This window comes from Motacilla alba, chromosome 8 (assembly GCF_015832195.1).
Source record: "Motacilla alba alba isolate MOTALB_02 chromosome 8, Motacilla_alba_V1.0_pri, whole genome shotgun sequence".
Lineage (NCBI taxonomy): Eukaryota > Metazoa > Chordata > Aves > Passeriformes > Motacillidae > Motacilla > Motacilla alba.
Window position 1 is genome coordinate 26,590,021 of NC_052023.1, and position 17,813 is coordinate 26,607,833.

The 17,813-nt window shown below is 41.5% G+C and overlaps 1 protein-coding gene across 3 annotated transcripts in view; it reads right to left on the bottom strand.

Moving 5' to 3' along the window:
- Window positions 1-17,813, bottom strand: part of COP1 (COP1 E3 ubiquitin ligase) — a 123,034-nt gene that overhangs the window by 57,058 nt on the left and 48,163 nt on the right. For all 3 annotated transcript variants that reach the window (XM_038143848.1, XM_038143849.1, XM_038143850.1), the window contains 3 exons: window positions 13,337-13,480; window positions 5,392-5,500; window positions 3,608-3,689 (listed from right to left, as the gene is read on the bottom strand). In XM_038143848.1, coding sequence (XP_037999776.1) covers window positions 3,608-3,689; window positions 5,392-5,500; window positions 13,337-13,480 — 335 coding nt within the window. The remainder of the gene's footprint in view (window positions 1-3,607; window positions 3,690-5,391; window positions 5,501-13,336; window positions 13,481-17,813) is intronic.

A 17,813-nucleotide genomic window follows, 5' to 3' on the forward strand; every position in this document is an offset into this window, starting at 1 on the left:
ATAAATATCAACATCATCTTGACTTCTTCAAGGCACTTCCACTAAATCAATTCAACAACCCTGCAAATCTCCAGAAAATTACTGAATTTTTAGCCAGAAAAATGACCAAACTGAAGGCTCAACTTGATATTTTGAGAGCAATAAATACTTACACCTCAAGTCAACAGAAGCTGAAGGAATGAAATATCAATGAGAATGAAGTCCCAGACAATCCTGTGGAAGTTGGTGGAGCAGACTGAGCTGCAGCTCTCAGGCCATTTCTCTTTTGTAGAAGGCTTTTTTTTTTTTTTAATTAAGCCATATCTTCATATCTGTGTTGCCTTGCTGAACTAAGTGCACTATAAAAAAATAGCTGCAGGACTAGTACCAGGGTCTCATTTATTGAGGCAGCATGGAAATTACTTTCCTTAGATGTAATGAGACACAGGCCTGCATTCCTCCTTGCCATGAGACAACAAAAAGTAACTATTGCTACAAACTCAGAGCTCTCAGGTGCTCCTGCTCTATCCTACCTCTCAATTTTGAGCCAGGAATAATGAAGGAACTACAAATGTAAAACCAGGAATCTTTCTTAATTTGAATTTATCAGTGCTGCTTCTATTTTCTTCCGTTTCAGAGAGCTTCAAAAACAAAGTCAGACCAGAGAAACATTTGATCACCCCAAAACAGACATCTATCCCAGTGAAGACAAATTCTTCCCACAGAGCATCACCAAATATTTCACTGTTCCTCATCTGCTAACTTTACCATGGCCATAAAACTCCACCCCCAATGCAGAACAGACAGCTGAAAGTCATTAGCTAAGTGTATTAGCTCTGGCCCTGTCCTGGTACTTTGATGGCATCATTTCGCCTTCACAAAATTCATCTTTTCTTCTCCAAGAGCAGAAATTCACCATTTCCTACTTACATGAGTATCACAGCTCCTGCCATTATTATGTGCATAAAAGAATTTAAATTAAGGCTGTGCCTACTTCCCCAAGCTCCTTGTAGAACAGGTAAACACCAATTTTGCTCACTGCTGTCTAGTTGGAGTATACCTTTGTGTCCCTACAGACATATACAAGTACCTTTGCCCCTTGAAAAATAGAGTGAATAACAACTGTAGATGAAAGTGAAGGGTTTGTACACACACTAGTTATTTTAAGTACAATAATGCTTTTATGCTGTCATTATCTGCTGTGAAAGTAGGAAGATCTTCCACAGATAAGCATATTCTGGATTATTTTCATCTCACAAGATGGACAATGCAAGAACTTGGGCCCAAGGATGCTGCTGCTAATTATAGGAGAATCATTTTCTGCCTAACAGCACTGTTAGCATCCCCTTTGCAGTGCCTGAGCCTCGGCAGAGAGAGCTGAAAAGCACAGCATTTTTCATTCATAAGCACCTTCTCCAACACACACCTACTTTCAGAATTAGCTTCTGACTTGAAAAGAAAGAGGAGAGACAGGCAGATACACAGGCAAGCAGGAGGAACTGGCAAAGCTGTCCCTTTTTTTGCTGCCTTGTCCTGACCACTTGACAGGGAAACATGATACTTGTGCTTTGTGAGGAAGAACGATGAGATTAGCTCCTGCACACCCAGTGTGGCCTCGAAGGAGCAGAGAAATCAAAGAGGACAGGAAAAGCAGATAAAAGATCTTTCCTGCCAGACACCCTACCTGTCCAGACATGTATTCCTGTGTATTAAAACTGACCAGAACTCGACCAAACCACCATCAACGTAAGCAGAAGGACAAAATCTTAAGTTAGGCAGGTTATAATTAAGACATTTGTCATGAGTGTTACCATTCCTTCACATTTAATCCTTTCAGTGCGATCACCCAAATGGAAGATGGACACTACAACATTAATGTGGACATTTTGCTGCTATTGATGTGTACCTCAAAAACTTCTAAAATCTGTGCTGAGACTCCATTTGTCTCTAAAGGGCTCTTAATACATGCAAATCATAGGCAAGTCAGGTAAAAATAAAGGATAAAATGTTCCAGACCAGCTTTATCCACCAAAACCCCAATACACCTTCAAAAGACCTTTGTGAATTGAAATGCAGGTTATGAGGATCTGCAGGCTTTATTACAATAATTTCTAAGTAAACAGCACACTTTTACAGACAATTACTGAAGAAGTGAACAGTCAAACTGAAGACAGAAGCTCTGCTTGCAGCTGGGCTTTGCAAAACTGGACACCTTGTTAACATGCTAATAAATGCAGATGCACCTGGCAGATTAGCTTTTTATATGCATGGCAAAAGTGGGGAGCACTGATGAAGAGGCCGTTAACTTACAAGGTGAATATTCACTCCTGCTGCATTTAAGCACACAGAAAACACACCTGTCTTCCAGCAGAAAAGGAAGGGGAAGTGTACTGAAAACATTTTGAACTCGCTTTAAATATAAAATAATCATTGAAGTTTTGTAAATGGAATTACCAGCTTTGGGAACTGTAGTGACAGGACAAGGGGAGTGGCTTCATACAGCCAGAAGGCAGGGTTAGATGGGCTGTTGGGAAGGAATTCTTCCCTGTGAGGGTGCTGAGGCCTGGCACAGGGTGCCCAGAGAAGCTGTGGCTGCCCATCCCTAGAAGTGTCCAAGGCCAGGCTGGACAGGGCTTGGAGCAGCCTGGGATAATGGAAGGTGTCCCTGCCCATGGTAGGGGCTAGAAAAAAATGAACTTTAAGGTCCCTTCTAACCCAAACCATGCTGTGATTCCATTATTGCCAAATGTAACTGAGGAACATTAATTTCTTTTGGAACAGCATTTAAAAGCTTTTTGCAAGGGTGAAGCAGCTTACAAAGTTTAGCACTTATGAAAAATTAATTTATAATTTCAAAGCAAATCTTGAAGAGCTCTATCAGCCCATCTGGGAGAAGTGATCCCCACTGCTTAGGAAAGGAACTTTTAAATAACTGTTAAATAACTCTGATTTGATACTGTCAACATTACATATAAAACTCTCATTCATTGGGAAGGAAGAATACTAGTCTCCCTCAGTGCTAGCCCTCTTTTTTAGGAGCTTCCCATATCTTCTCAGAAGAGGAACATTTTTTTACCATCATGTAGTAAAGGGCTTGGCCGAAGGGTTCTCCAAAAGTGCTTTTTCAAATGGACCCAGGAGTGTGGAAGGCTGAGAGCTGCTCCCAACACTCCTTCTCAATCCACCATCCAGCTCCTTAAAGCTCCAAGAAACACAGTCTTTAACATGCAGAGCTACAGGTAAAAGAGCAGCAGGCATTTTTTAACTGCTGCTGTTTTACTGACAGCTTTGTTTTTGAAATCTAAATACATGCTGTTCTTTTGAAAGGCCCCGAGGCTTTAACTCAACAAGTTTAACTAATGTTAAAACACATTTTGGTTTGTTTGGAGTTCAGGAGAATGTTAGCTGAGAGTACATACACAAAAAAATGTGAAGCAAGAATTGTTAATCCAAACAAAGCCTCTCCTCCAAGACCCAAACGGTTCAGTAATACCTTGCCACATTACCACAGCAATTACAATACTGAAGGCAGCTGAGCAATCAGCTACTTGAAAAAGCACATTTTTGTTCTTCCCATGGAATACACACCACCTATGCCTTCTACACAGAGTCTGAAATAAAATAGTACCTTTGGCATCATCAGAGCCTGAAGCCAATAGCTTAGGGTCCATCAAGTTAAAGTCAACACTCCAGCACCTTTTCTCATGCTCCTGTTGAGAGAAAAAAGAACAATATTGCAAAGGCAGGGAGTTGTAATATGATAAAACAGTAAAGGAAAACACACATGTTTGGTATAAATTGTCAGCAGGGACGTGGAGAGAGAAACTCATTATCTTTAGCAGTTTTCCAAGAAATATCTTTTCTCCTAATCAGACCAATCCTATCCATATGCTAGACATGCCAGGAAAGCAGAACACACTAGAATGGCTTTTTTAAAAATGAAAACTGATTTCATTTTTACTGGGAAAGAAAAAAAATTTCAGGATATACACATTAAAAACCTGGTTTTGCAGCATTATTTGACTCGCTGTGGTTCCACCATGAGCTGTTGCTTATCCTAGACCACAGTTGTATCTTTCAATATTAACAAGCAATTTTTAAGTATCTCCCAATACTGACAAGATGCTAATTTCAACCACCTCCTCTCTGAAAGTCCAGGAAATCCTCACCTTCCTGCTGAGCTATTAAGTAAATCTCCTGGTGTCTAATCCTCTGTTTTACCACTCAAATAAATATTATAATGACTGCACACTCTTCCTCAAAACACAGAAGAGCTGTGATTGCTATGCTATCCATCCCACATGAAAGCAGAGCATTACACTGAATAAAATCTGAAATTCAGCCTAACCCCTTGTGTAAAGCCTTCACACAGGCTTGCAAGACAAAAAAGCTCACAAGGATGAAGTCACTAAAGGGTTTCAGTACATGCAAAGCAGATGTCAATGCCTCTATGCAAATCCAAATAAAAAATTCAACTAATCTGATAGGAAGCAAAATGAGTTTGTTTTAACATAAGCAACAGCTGGTCGTCTCTAGGTTCATTATTCAGCCTCATAAAGAATTGCAAAATGTATCTGAGGGGAAAACAGACTAAATTTATCCTGTCCAGTATAATTTCTCTTTAACTGAGATATGCCAAGGATTAGTGAAAACAAGCATTATTTGTTTCATCATAAAACGACTAAAAAACAATGAGAAAGGCCTAAATAGGAACTAAAGCTTATGTTGAACTGTCAGTGAGTCTGCAGTTCATTCATTATCACTGACAAGTTTCAATGGACTATGCTACCTACACGACAGCCTGCAGCACTTGCAGCCTCTTCCCAAAAACAACATCCTCTTCCAACCTCCTTGTTCTGATCACGGGCTCCTCAGAAGCCATTAGCTAGAAACACAACGTTTGAGTTTCACAAAGAAACAAAGTGCCAGAAACTTCTCCTGACACAGGTCCTGTGTGGGAAAGGAACTGCCTTGTGCTCCCTTCTGCCAGCCTCACCACCCAAGGCTGCATTTTGCACTTCTGCTTCCCCAGCACCTGCGCTGGCAATCGCTGCGGAGTTTTACAAAAGGCTTTTGATAAAGACTGAAGTGGAACAGGTATGCAGAGACAGAGGCTTCTAAGGAAAGGAGAGACAGCTTCCAGGAACTGATTGCTCCCTGACCCAAAAGCAGCAGCAAGAAAACATCAACTGCCTCACAACTGTGACAGGAAGACAGAGCTGCCTCCCTTGGAGGACTATGGCTCAATAGAGCTGTGCAGATGAGAGGCATTTACCAAACAGGAGGAATATCCATTTCACCCTGTGCAACAGAAAAGCCTTTTGCTGGACCAGGAGCAGCACCTCAGACTCAGTGCTGCTCTCCCAGCACAGCACATGCAACAGGAAATGTCCCTTTCTGGGTGTGTGTTACCTGGTAGACCTTGGATCTCTGTCCTGTGAATCCATCCCAAAGGATGACGGTGCCTTCATAGTCACTGCTGGCTAGCAGGTTCTTGTGGTAACTACTCCAGCTGATACAGCTTAAAAAGAGTAAACCCTGGTCAGTCTTACAGTAAATCAATGTACAACACAAAAAATCATTCTTGCAATACATTAGGTAATGAGTATCTTTGCAAAGAACACAGCACCTTGATCAAACCACCCCACTGAAACATGCAGCCTAGGAAAAAAATACAGAACCCGTCAGAAATAGAACAAACATTATTCCACAAACTAACAGCAAAACTTTATTTGCTGAAGAGACATTTGCCCCTTGATATGAAGTGTTAGGGTCCAGAGTTTTTTAAAAATGCAATTCTTTCAAACACTCATTTTTTTTGCTATTTGAAATCACACAAATTCTCAGAGAGCTCAAGGTTTGATGGCTCTACCTCTCAGCTGTTATTATTACCATAAACAAATTATCATTATACCATAAAGATAACTACTTACCTAAGAGTAGTTGTATATGTAAAATGCATAGATGCATGGACAGTAAACCAACCTCTCCTGCAGCACACATCTAATATTCTATATATGTACCTATGGGCACATGAAAGTTTGACTTCTGAGAAACTACTTCTGGCTTTCCATAAATGCTAAAAATGCCTTCATATCCAGGACGAAACAGCAGTTTGTTTGCTACGAATATTTTAGGAAATGTTTCTGATCAAGAACTGGAAAATGCATCACACAGGTTTTATTTCAAGCTGAACTGAGGGGCTGTGCAAAACTAAGTGATGATTCCACTGGCAGACTCTAACGATCAGCAGAGAAAACAAGAGCAGCGACACTGCCAAGTCACACTCGCAGCATTCTGGCACCATGCCTCCACTCTGACTCCCAAAAAACGTGACAGAGGTAAGAAAATTTGTAATACTTGTTCACCAATTTTTGGACCATCTGGCGAAGAAGCACGCCAGTAGGTATCAACTGTGATGTACAGAGCAGAAGCTGAGCTGACAGATCCCATTCATGCAGGTCCTCGAGCAGCTCTGACACGGATAACTAGATCATAGTGGCCCTAAGGCCAAGTTTTAACCAACAATATAAACCAGAAGTCCACAATTCTCTAACTTCTTAGTACTGCTTTGATCAGAGCTGCTACACATTGAAATATGATGTAGATACATGGATACTGATTTAGGAGTATTATACCTTGCTAAATTCTTGGTTCCACTATACACTTGCATCCTCTTTTCCTTAATAATTTACACACAGAAGAGGAAAAATCCTTTTCCTTTCTCGTGGCAGTAAAACATTTATTTTTCCATTAGTTAAGTAACAGTAAGCAGCATTGGCATTCTGCTCCTGACTATGCTGAAATGAAACAGCATTCCTTGGTTTTTAAACTTTACATTCAGAAACTTAAAATTTTATTTACCCAATATAAGTCACTGGTTTTAACCACCAGCTGCTAAGATGATGGCTGCAGTGATACAGCTCACGCAAGGATTTCCCTGGCTTCACCTCTTCCATGATATGTCATTAATGAGAAAATGTTAAGTATCTCTAACTCTTTTAGGCATGAGAGCTGTCCACAAATGCACCGTCAAGGAGCCACTGCTATTTCAGTTCTACTTCCATTAGGAAGAAGGGAAGAAAAGCAGGTCTAGACAACCTATGATTTACTACAAGCCTTATTCCAAGAGGCTTAAGTGACTCCCTGAGCTCCAAATGGAGTTGGCAGGCACTGCCCACCAGGACCATGAGGTGAAGGCTGCAGCAGCCCTGAGTTAACCACATCTGACATCTGGAGTCATGTTTCCAGGTGGAGCAGTCCCTGATGGAAGCAAAAGCAGTTCGGAGGCCTAGAGCTGTGCCACACTGAGCTGTGGGCTGGCAGCAGCCTCCACTGGCAGGGAGGCAGATACCATAGGAGCCCTCTATCAGTCCAAACCTGTCCTCCCAACCAGATTATCTCCTCTCAAGTCAGGGCTTCAAGGAGCTTAAGGAAGAAAGGAAATAAGCTGTAAGTGAAGCCATCATGTACAAGCAGAAAGAATACAACAAGAGCAATATCTTAGAAGCAATCTCCTATCTGGATGGCTTTGAGAGGACATCAGACAACAACAGCAAGTGAAAAGGGTCCTAGAGGAAGGCTGATGTACTGGTGAGACTTTGGGTGGTTAGAGGATGAATGTTCCACCTCAAGTATGAGGAGAATAATCACATAACCACATCTCATCAAAGAAGAAATCACCCCAGACAATGATAATTAAGAATTACTGAGTAGGTAGAAAGATGTAAAGGACAAGAGTTTAACAGTTCTGTTTGAGATATGATAGATTTAAAATACTTCACTGATGGTACAGAAGGAGAAAAACACGGTTTCTGTGCCCGAAAGCATGTTCATTAGTTCTGGCACAGCAAAGATCTCACTGCAGCATGATGGTGTTAAACAAGGGGTTAACATTCATTTGGAAAGCATTTATAGATAGACTTAGCGGGGAAAACAGGAACTGACAGGTGAAAAATGGTTAGGGATTTGCAGCCACTAAGTGGTTCAATTAACACCCGTTAAATCACACACACCATAAATCTTTCATTTTTAAGTGATATGATTAAAGGATCATAGTAAGACAAAATCAACCCTGTTCCAGCTCCCTTCCTTAATTCTGCCCTCATCCCCACCCAACTCTCTTTACAAAGTCTGAAACTAGAGCTTTTCCCTTAACATTGCAATACCTGAGCTTCTTTCTAACTTAAATTCTCCAAATTAACCTTTGCCGAGTGCAATTTAGATCAGGTAGAGGGGAGCTCCCTTTGCAGGTAGTTTTTTAGCAAGGGATGTAATTTCATAGAAATCACAGAATGATCTGGGGTAGAAGAAACCTTAAATATCCCCTCATTCCATTCCCCTGCCATGGGCTGAGACTCCTTGCACCATCCCAGACTGCTCCAAGTCCTGTCCACCCTGGCTTTGGATACTTCCAGGGATGGGGCAGCCACAGCTTCTCTGACAACTTCAGTTGTACCACCCTCTAAGCAGACAGCTTCCAACCATGTAATCTAAATCCCTCCTCTTTCAGCTTAAAACCATTCCCCCTTGTCCTATCACTGTCTGCACCTCTAAAAAGTCACTCTGTAAAAAGTCCTCTGGTTGTATCCTCTGGCATTTGTGACAATCCACACCAGGAAGAAGGCTGTCCTGGATCTGGGATATGTTTCTCTTCCATATGGCTTTCCTGGGACCTGCTGAGGGCTGAGAACTCACTGCCACATTCCCCTTAAGGGAAGCACTGATCTTTCTTCCATGCCCAACACAGGCAATTTTGCTGAAGCTTTAAAGACATCTTTTTTTTTTGGGTTCCCTTGAGATGCTATCATGGGTAACAAATTGAGTAACAAACTCAGAAAAGGCATGGGGGAGCAAGCTGGAGTAGGGCAAAGGAAAGTCAAAGGTGACATGAACCAAAAATGCAGCTTACATAGTCCTCAGATCAACCATCAAACCCCTAGAAATTCATAAAAATAACCTTTTGTAGACAACCTTTAGATGGTCTCCAGCCACATCCAGGAGAAAATGAAGTATGAAGGCTCTGAGATATGATATAAAAATAACTATCTAAGGCTGAGAGAATGTATAATTCACTGGACTAAAAGGCGTTGTGTGATGCCATCTTTTATTTTAAGTACAGTAGCTGTATTATTTTTTTCCAGGTTTTGCTTTGTTCTTTAATCCAGAGAGAGAGTGATAGTTACACCCCAGAGATTTATCTTATCAGAAGTTGTGATAGCTTTCCTTCCTAGGGGATTAAGCTGGAGAAACTGTAGTTGAAAGCTAATCACCAACCTCAGAAAAACCCTCCTAACCTCAGCATCTGATCCAGCCACACAGAAATCCTGACCCTGTAAAGATTAATGTGCATCCTTCATTTTATTCAGACACACAAGTGGGCCAGCTCAGTTAGTGTTGTCAGTTATGCTGATCTTTCTTTCATGAGACAGTATTTTTATGGCTGATATGTCTCAAATCCAGGCTCAAGCTACCCAGTGTCAACCACTCCTCTGGCAGTGAGAGCTAAATAAAGTTAAAGCTTTTAATAAGCCACACTCCCGTGGTCTGATCTGCTTCTGAGCACCAAGTGCTTCAGACCCAGTCTGTCACCATAAGCCAACTGATGACTGGTAGTTTTGGGACTAAAATGTTTTTAAGAGCATGATCTACTACTGCAAAGGACATCCACATGAATAACAACACGAAACAAATACTTCAGAGACATATGGAATTACCTTACTGTGATGAATGTTTTAAAACAAACCCCTTTTTTCCTAATCAATTCAAAGAAAACCTCTAGTATGGTTAAAGACAAATACTTCTGGAGAAAAACTTCATCTTCTTGCAAAGTGAATCAGTGATTCTAAAAACTTGGATTAATGCAAGTTGAAGGCATATTTCCTTATAACCTGTTTAGTGTCAAACATCCTCTGCATTGGAAATACAGGCAACCAGCACAACCAGTTCATACCATTCCAAATTGCAGAGAGTCTACAATGAAAAAGACCACATGACAAGTTTTTGCTTAATTTAAACTTAATAGCAAGAAGTGGGTGCCATTTTCAAAGCTGACAGCAATACACCCATGAAGCACTATTAGGATATAGCAATCACACATTTGATTTATTGATACCAAAAAATGAAAACTGTAAAATATTACCAGCCTCCTAAAACAGAAAGAATACTGATGCTTTGCTTTTACTGCAATTGACTAAACAGATGCAGCTGATTTTGGAGGTTTGTGGTAACATCTATCACTGAAGTACAGATGCTGCAAACGCACGGTGGCGAGCATGCAGAATACTAAACACTGATTTCAAAAGCATGTTTACCTAACCACACTCACACATCACCTGCTGTAGATTAACGAGGTCTAAAGCCAATTTTTTACCTGAATGCTAGATCTCCTTATTTTTCTCCCCCCTGTGACCTATGGCAAAACAACAAATCCGCCTCTTGAATAAATCAGAGCAGAGCTGTGGCTTGCTGCTAGCCATTCCTCTTCGTCCTTTCCCATCTCCTACACGGGGGGAGCTGCAGATTAGTGCCTGCCATAGCTAGGGACACAGCAAGTCATAATTAGCTCACAGGGTGCTGTTTATAGCTACTACACAATGCCAGGATTTGTTTCTTGTACTGAAGCTATGAATCTGTAAATGGGATTTTTATGAGGATTTATGTGTCATCTTGTGTTTTTCCTGGAAGCTTATGCCACTGTTGTTCCCAGGGGATGCGATGCACATTTACCAGAAACCAAACACACCGACTTCCTCCCCGTTCTTAAAAATAGGGATAAGAAGGCTTAGCAGATGATGAAAAAAGAATGTATTTAAGAAGCAGGTGGGTGTAAAAAAGGGGGTTGGAAAAGAGGAAGAGACTCAGCTACAGCTGGTACCAGGGCTCTGCTCCAGGAAAGCCTACAATCAATTACTGCTGGCACGAAGCTCAAGCTTTCAGCAGGCACCCAGCTGGCACACGGCAGAGCAGGGCTGGGCTGGCGCCAGCCCCGGCCCAGGCACGGGCTTCCCTTCCCGCAGCTGCTCTGGGCCAGACTTGCTCTTGGCCAGACACAAGTCCTCACAAATGCTGTCACCTGTCTGCTTTTATAAAAGCCCATCAGAGCCTCTGCTCCTCTGAAAGCTGAGTCACCAACATCATCACTAATGATTTATGTTCCGGCATCATTGCTCTGAACAAGGTTAACCCGGATCAATTTAACCAGGACAGACATGTCACCAAATCCCATCTGCACACAGACCCCTGCATCTCTGCCGGGAAGAGAAATACCACCCATTTGCTAGAGCAGAAATATGTTTGTCTTCGATATCAGAAGGGGCACTCACAGGTGGAGTAAAGTCTCCCAGAGAAGCTGCACTCTCACCCAAATTAAGATCAATGGCTTTAAACTGAGGCTTTTTACAAAGAGCAGGCCCCACTTATTTAGATTTTTTTATTACAATATGGGCACATTTTTAGCACACTGCAATATTCCGTAATGAAATTGCAGCCTTCATCTCTAACTTCTCCCTCAAGCTATGCCACTTCAGAAAAGCAAGCAATTATGCTGCTCGACGCTGCAGCAGCGAGCCCCGGCACCGGTGACTGGCAGCACAGCTAATGGATACAGCAAGGATGTGTCTGACTGACAGACCAACTTTATTTGTCAAAGCCAAAAGCACCTACCTGCCAAAGGAAGCCTGATATAATTGGAGGAGGGTGATGGAGGGGAAAAAACCCCACCATTTATTTCTTCAAAGGAATGAGAGAAAGTAGGGCAAGAAAATGAGAGAGGACCCGATCCTCCTCTGCTGAGGAAGAGGGCTGGAGGACAGTGCATTTAGCATTGTCATACGTACATAAAATAGATACATGCATGAAATTTGAGAATGAGAAAAATCTTGAAAGCAAGCAGCCTCTTGGCTGGAGCACAAAGCCAACATGAATAACACCACTGAAGGCACTAATGTGACTCTCCTCACCGGCAGCTGTTGGAGAAGGGAGAATTAACAACTCTCCTAATGGCTGGCAGGAGCGTCAGGGTAGCTCCCCTGTCAAAACTGAAACCACAAGTCTGGAATTTGTTTCAAGTTGTCCAAGAAATACTTAATACACCTTGCTTTTCCCTTTCTAATTAAGGCAAAAGGTATTAATAGACTGCGAGATGGTTCTCCTATTATTCTGCTCATCTCTCCACAAAAATGAAGCTGAATGGTGCAAACTCAGCTATGACTCAGGTAAAAATGCAGAACATTTCACCAGCCCAGCCAAACACAAGCTCCATAATCAGTACAGCATATCAATACAAACCACTCTCAGGCTGCTTTTACCCATTGTGAAATCTAGTCCCAGGGTCAGCTACATTTACATCTTTCCCTTCATGAAATAGTGTTATGTAATTCCTGGGAATAATGAGAACAAGCAACACAGGAATGACTGAACTATCTTTAGAAATGTGTCAGCTACAAAACAAAGCGTGACTTTTACGCTCTAAAATAGGCTCACAAACATTACTAATTTTGTTGCACAACATTTTGTTTTCATGGAAGCTGGACTGTTACATAAATTTATTACTTGCACTTTCGTGGGTGCTTTACTGCTTTTAAAATGTAGAGTAACAAATAAAACCAAATTATTTCAACAGAGATGCTGGAGACTTGTATTATAATACTGAATGGGTTTGATTGCCTGTATTATTTACTTTTGAGCTTTAAGAGATCTTTTGAATTAGAATTTTAAAGTTATTTAGCTGGATTCTTTCAGTTGAAGTTCTAACACGGTGGCCTATATTTCATTGGTTTAATACATCTAAAAGGATAAAAAAATGGGTTCACAGTAATGATAGCACAGAAGCAAAAAAATCAAGAAAGGTCCTTTCTCAGGAGCTTTATATTATGAGCCAGCAGAACAGTACTTCAGGCAGACAAAAATTCCTAGGTAGAAGGTGCCAGTGAGGAACATTTCCTGAGAGCTAGCAACCTCTCAGAAGAACAGAAAGGATCTCATCAATGAAGAGAAGAGAGCATGAAGAATCAGTAACTGTTATGAAGAGCTGGGTACAGAGGTTACCTGGGACAAGCTTTGACTTTACCTGGAGCAGGTATCCACCACTTTGAGAAGGTATCCAACAGCATTTGCAAGGAACACAATAGCAGTTTACTTCCCTATTGCCTTTTCTCCTCCAGATATGTGGGCTTTGTTCATCCAGCCTTGGATGAACCCAGTATACACAAGCAACAGTGCCTGTGCCACCCAATCTCCATCAGCACCTGCATTCCCCCTTTCCTCTCCAATTCCCATAAAGAAAGCAGAACAATTGCTACATATAAACAATCAAGTGGAAAAGGCACTCTGAGTTCAAACACAAATCAATGCCTACCTGATTTTGGAATTACAGGTCATTTCATTCTCAGGGTAGTGAATATCCACTGCATCCTGAATGACTGTACCATACTCATAGACTTTAATCTTCTTTGTCACTCCAGCGATGGCAAAGTAGTCACAGTCTCGGTCGAACTCAATACTGAGAAACAAAAACATAGGTTGAGAACTCTATAAAAATACCCCGTATACTTATCAGGAGGATATTTTGCCTCCTAAACATCCTGGTATGGCAGAGTTGAAAATCACAATCTGCAGTTTTCAAATACCTCCTTCAGAACACCCTGGTCAGATCTGGCACACACCCCAACAGCGTGGAGTTCTTGCTCTAAGCATTGTTCTCTAATCCACCCCTGAACAACATAAACAACATACACATCTGCATTTCTGTGGCAGCACAATCACCTTCCCACAGCCAGGATATTCGTTCACGTGCTCTGGAGGTTTTTCAGTTCAGCCACGCCATCTACACTGCATGGTACCCAAAGGTCAAAGCCAACAGCTTGTCCTGGAAACATGCTTAACATTCCATGGCATGGCTGCCCATTGATTCCCCCTGCGTACAACAGCTTCAGGAACTTTTAAAGTGCTAATACAGAGCAAAGCAGTATTTGTGGGAAAAACAACAAAAAAAACCAACAAAAAAGAAACCAACAACAAAAAACATCCTTCTAAATTCCCTGGGTAACCACAGGGGGTTGAAATCAGATCATCAGTACTGTAAAAACAGCTATGACTTCCATTTAGGGTTGCTTGTGCAAACAGAGGTACCTTCTTTCTTGATCCGCAGGGCAAGTTTGTAATAAATATCAATGAAGCTGGAAGTAAAAGCAGTCAACTTATAACAAAGTTAAGCTGCAAATGAGAAAAGCCTGAGGTTGTACGTGAAATACATCTAAGAGAAAGGCAGGCAGCAGGTTACAAACAGCTAATGTCATTTCTACCTTCACAGCAGGGCATGAGAGAAATCTGCTAGACATCCAGCAGCTGGAGAAATAATCCTACTTCCCAGGAGTTTCTGCCTTCCTGCAGCCCATGGCACTGCTGGCAGGGCAGGGCAGGTTCACATACACCTGTCCCCTTTGAGGGCATCAGCCTCAATGAGACACCTCCCCAGAAAGGGTGGGGGCAGCATTTGCCCTCAGTCACAAGGTTTCTATGATCAGTAACCAGCTGTCCCTAAGTCTTCTGACTAAGCAGTCTACTGTTTAGAGAGGTCTCTTCTGGAGTTCTTCCACTCATTAATTCATTTCCATCCTTGCTGTCTCTATCACTTGTTTTTTTTTCCCCCTTAAGCATCCAGAGTGTTTATGAAGAAGGGAGGAATTTCTTAATGGCAGCAGGAAAAACTGAGTTTACACTAATTCCACATTCAAACTCCTGAGAGCAGGGGTATTTAAGGTACCTTTCTACAATTAGAAAGCATTAAACCAATTACAAGAAGAGAAAGGGCTCTTCAGCCTGCCCCCATTGCTGTAACAGCAAGAGCTTTCCATTCCTCAACGGAGCTGAGAAGTTGAAGGCAATGCAATGTTTCCAAGGGAAGATAAATTTAAACAGCAACAGAATTTTCAAGTCCTTGTAAAGGAGATATCATCAAGTTATTTTTAAACTATGGAGAGAAAAGACTGTTGATATGCAATCTGTTGCCATAAAATAATTCAATGAAGCAGCTTGAAACTTGGCCATTTAACTCAGGCACCCAGACTTCTCCCTGGAGCGGCAGGAGATGGCCCCACTCACGAGTGACTGCTAGGGAAGCTAGTCAGGTGCAGCCTGCAAAATCACGAGCCTCCAAAATGCAGGGAGGAACATGCTTATGGCTGGGGAATTAAGCAAGCATGCAGGCATCTATTTAAATAAAGGGGGAGAGGGAAAGAAGTCACCTAATCATCCAGGCTGCTCTCCCCACTCCTGAGATCTACACTAATCTACATCACTTTTTATACACACAGGATGAAAACACCATTCAGCTCTGTCTTGTTTTGTCAGCTCGCCCGATTCTGTGGAAGAACTTTATAATCAAAGCCTCTATAACAATACAATGGATTTACTTGTACCACAATCTTAATTGAACTGCTGTCTCCTCTCCTGTTCTCTGCCCTGTGGATTCAGGTAAAGCACAACTAAAGTGATGGCAGTGATTCATCTGCCTGGATTCAATTTAAACCCTCAGCCTTCTGCTGAAGAAAGAAAAATAATGCATTACAATGTCTGGTAAAAATCCAAGTTATTAGAGCAGAATAGAACCTCTCTCATCTGGGTTGGGTTTGCTTCTCTAGTATTAATTCAAATTTCTTTTTTTTACAGAGACATGATGTAGACAAAACAAATTAGTATTTAAAGATGCCCACAAAAGTTAACACATCATTTAAAAAATAAAAAGCCTAAAGTAATGGAATTGTCAGACCTGTGACCTTCAAACAGCATCAAAGACACTGCAGGGAAAAAAAAAAGGATGCAGAAATAAACCACTACAAATCAACACACACCTGCACCTTGGCCTCCCATCACCTGTGCTCAGTCCTGGAACAGTCAGTGTTCTCACCTTCTGCCAGTCAGCTTTTAACCAGTGATTTACAAATAAAAATAGGAACAATCTAACTACCTAATCGAGGGGATTATATACCATGTAAAACTGTTCCTAGTATTTGCAAAGCTCTGCTTACACCTGGACTAATCAGCATTAGGACAAACAGCCTACCTGCACAGCAACCATTATTTTTATGCTTTTTTCTTGCAAATCTTTTAAATACACTTAGTATTGTGCAAGCTTTATTTGCATTTAACTGGCTCGTGGGTACTCCTTGCATTTGTGTCAATGCAAGTGCCTGCTTATACACAAGCTTATCTATGTGAAAATTCACCAGAGAATTTAAGTTTTGCTTTGTCTTGTCAAAAGACTCAACAAAGCCAGCTCAGAAAGACAACATTCTGCTTGGCAGGTGATACATTTCCACAGTCTAAGTGAATTCTTCATTAGTGCAATAACAACATGCATAGAAAAATAGGAAATAATTAAAACCTCCAGTGAAATTACCTTCTGGACCAGCAGTGGTCCTTGCTCCTCAAAGATGTACCTGTTAAAAACAGTTATCAATTGCTCCTTTTTGTTCAGCCTATTTTTAAACTCCCCATTTCTGACCAACCAAGACTAATCAAATTTCTATAAGGAATCTTTTGGGGACATATGAACTGCTGGATATTTGAAAGAGCTTTATAAACATGCCACAGAATTACTTACAGAAATCAAATTGAAAGGATCTGACGGTTTTGTTCTAGGGAAAATAGAAGAGAGATATTTCTCATTCCCAAATCACTGCCTTCTTTCTCCTAAGAAGTTGACAACCAACATCTTATGGAAATATCACTAAGAGCTGCTAGAAAGTAAGCACATCCTCAAGGGTTCTGGTTTCTCCACTGCTTATCTTAATTCCCAATCTGTGAGATTATAAATCAGTTGCTTTATTTTAATGGTAAAGCCTGTGACCTTGGAGAACACTCACAGCTAACAAATAGAATTATGAAATAAATTGCTTCTGAAACATGCCTGGAAGCCTGCTTTGGTGCTGAGGCTAGAGCAGCAGGGAAAGAGTAAAGAAGGAGTATTTAGCAGCTCTGCCATTGTGTAAAGCCTTCGTACATTTGCATCCTGCTGGTGTGTGCAGTTGTTCTCCACATCCCCGGAGGATGTGACAGAGTTAGGGAATGCATACAGATGGGCAACTCAACTGATTAAAGGAATGGAGCAGCTGCCTCCGCATAAGGGTTATGAACAAGGCAACAGCAAAACTGGTGTTCAACAAGTCATACTACAGCTAGGAGGTACTCGCCGGAAGATTTGATTTGGGACAGACGAGGGTTTCCTCCCTCCCAGTTACACTTTTTAAGAAGCACACACACTTTTCAGGTAGTAACTCCTGACAACAGTAATCCATGTACAGCTGGTTCATACCAGTTATTAACAGGTATGTGCTGTGCCCACTGTTTGAAAACAGAAGGCAGGGAGAAGGCATCCAAGTGCATTTGCCGTTAGCTGCACCACCACTTACAGCTAAAGGTCTTCAGCCGACTGCTCCTCTCCCCTTCCCATGCACAGTCTACAATTGCTACTGTAATCAAAAATGCCTCAGCCCTGACTTGTTACCAAGATCTGTGACTGTAGGAGCTGCCATTTCTACAAAGCAGATGATTCAGTCCCTCTCATGGAACTGTATATATCTATATAGATAAATATAGACAGACACACATACAGACATACTGTCCTCTCTGGATATACCAAAGCCTTTCAATTCTGTTTCTCCCTAGCCTAGTGCTGTTGCTATTTCTGGATCTCTAACATCAACTCCTATCTTGCTGTGGAGTCCCATATTTAATGACAATGTGAATATATTGTTGGGACTTAACCGGTGAGAAGAATGAGAGATGCCAGCAGCAGTTTTTGTCCTTCAGTTATATTTCCCTAAAGTCTTTCT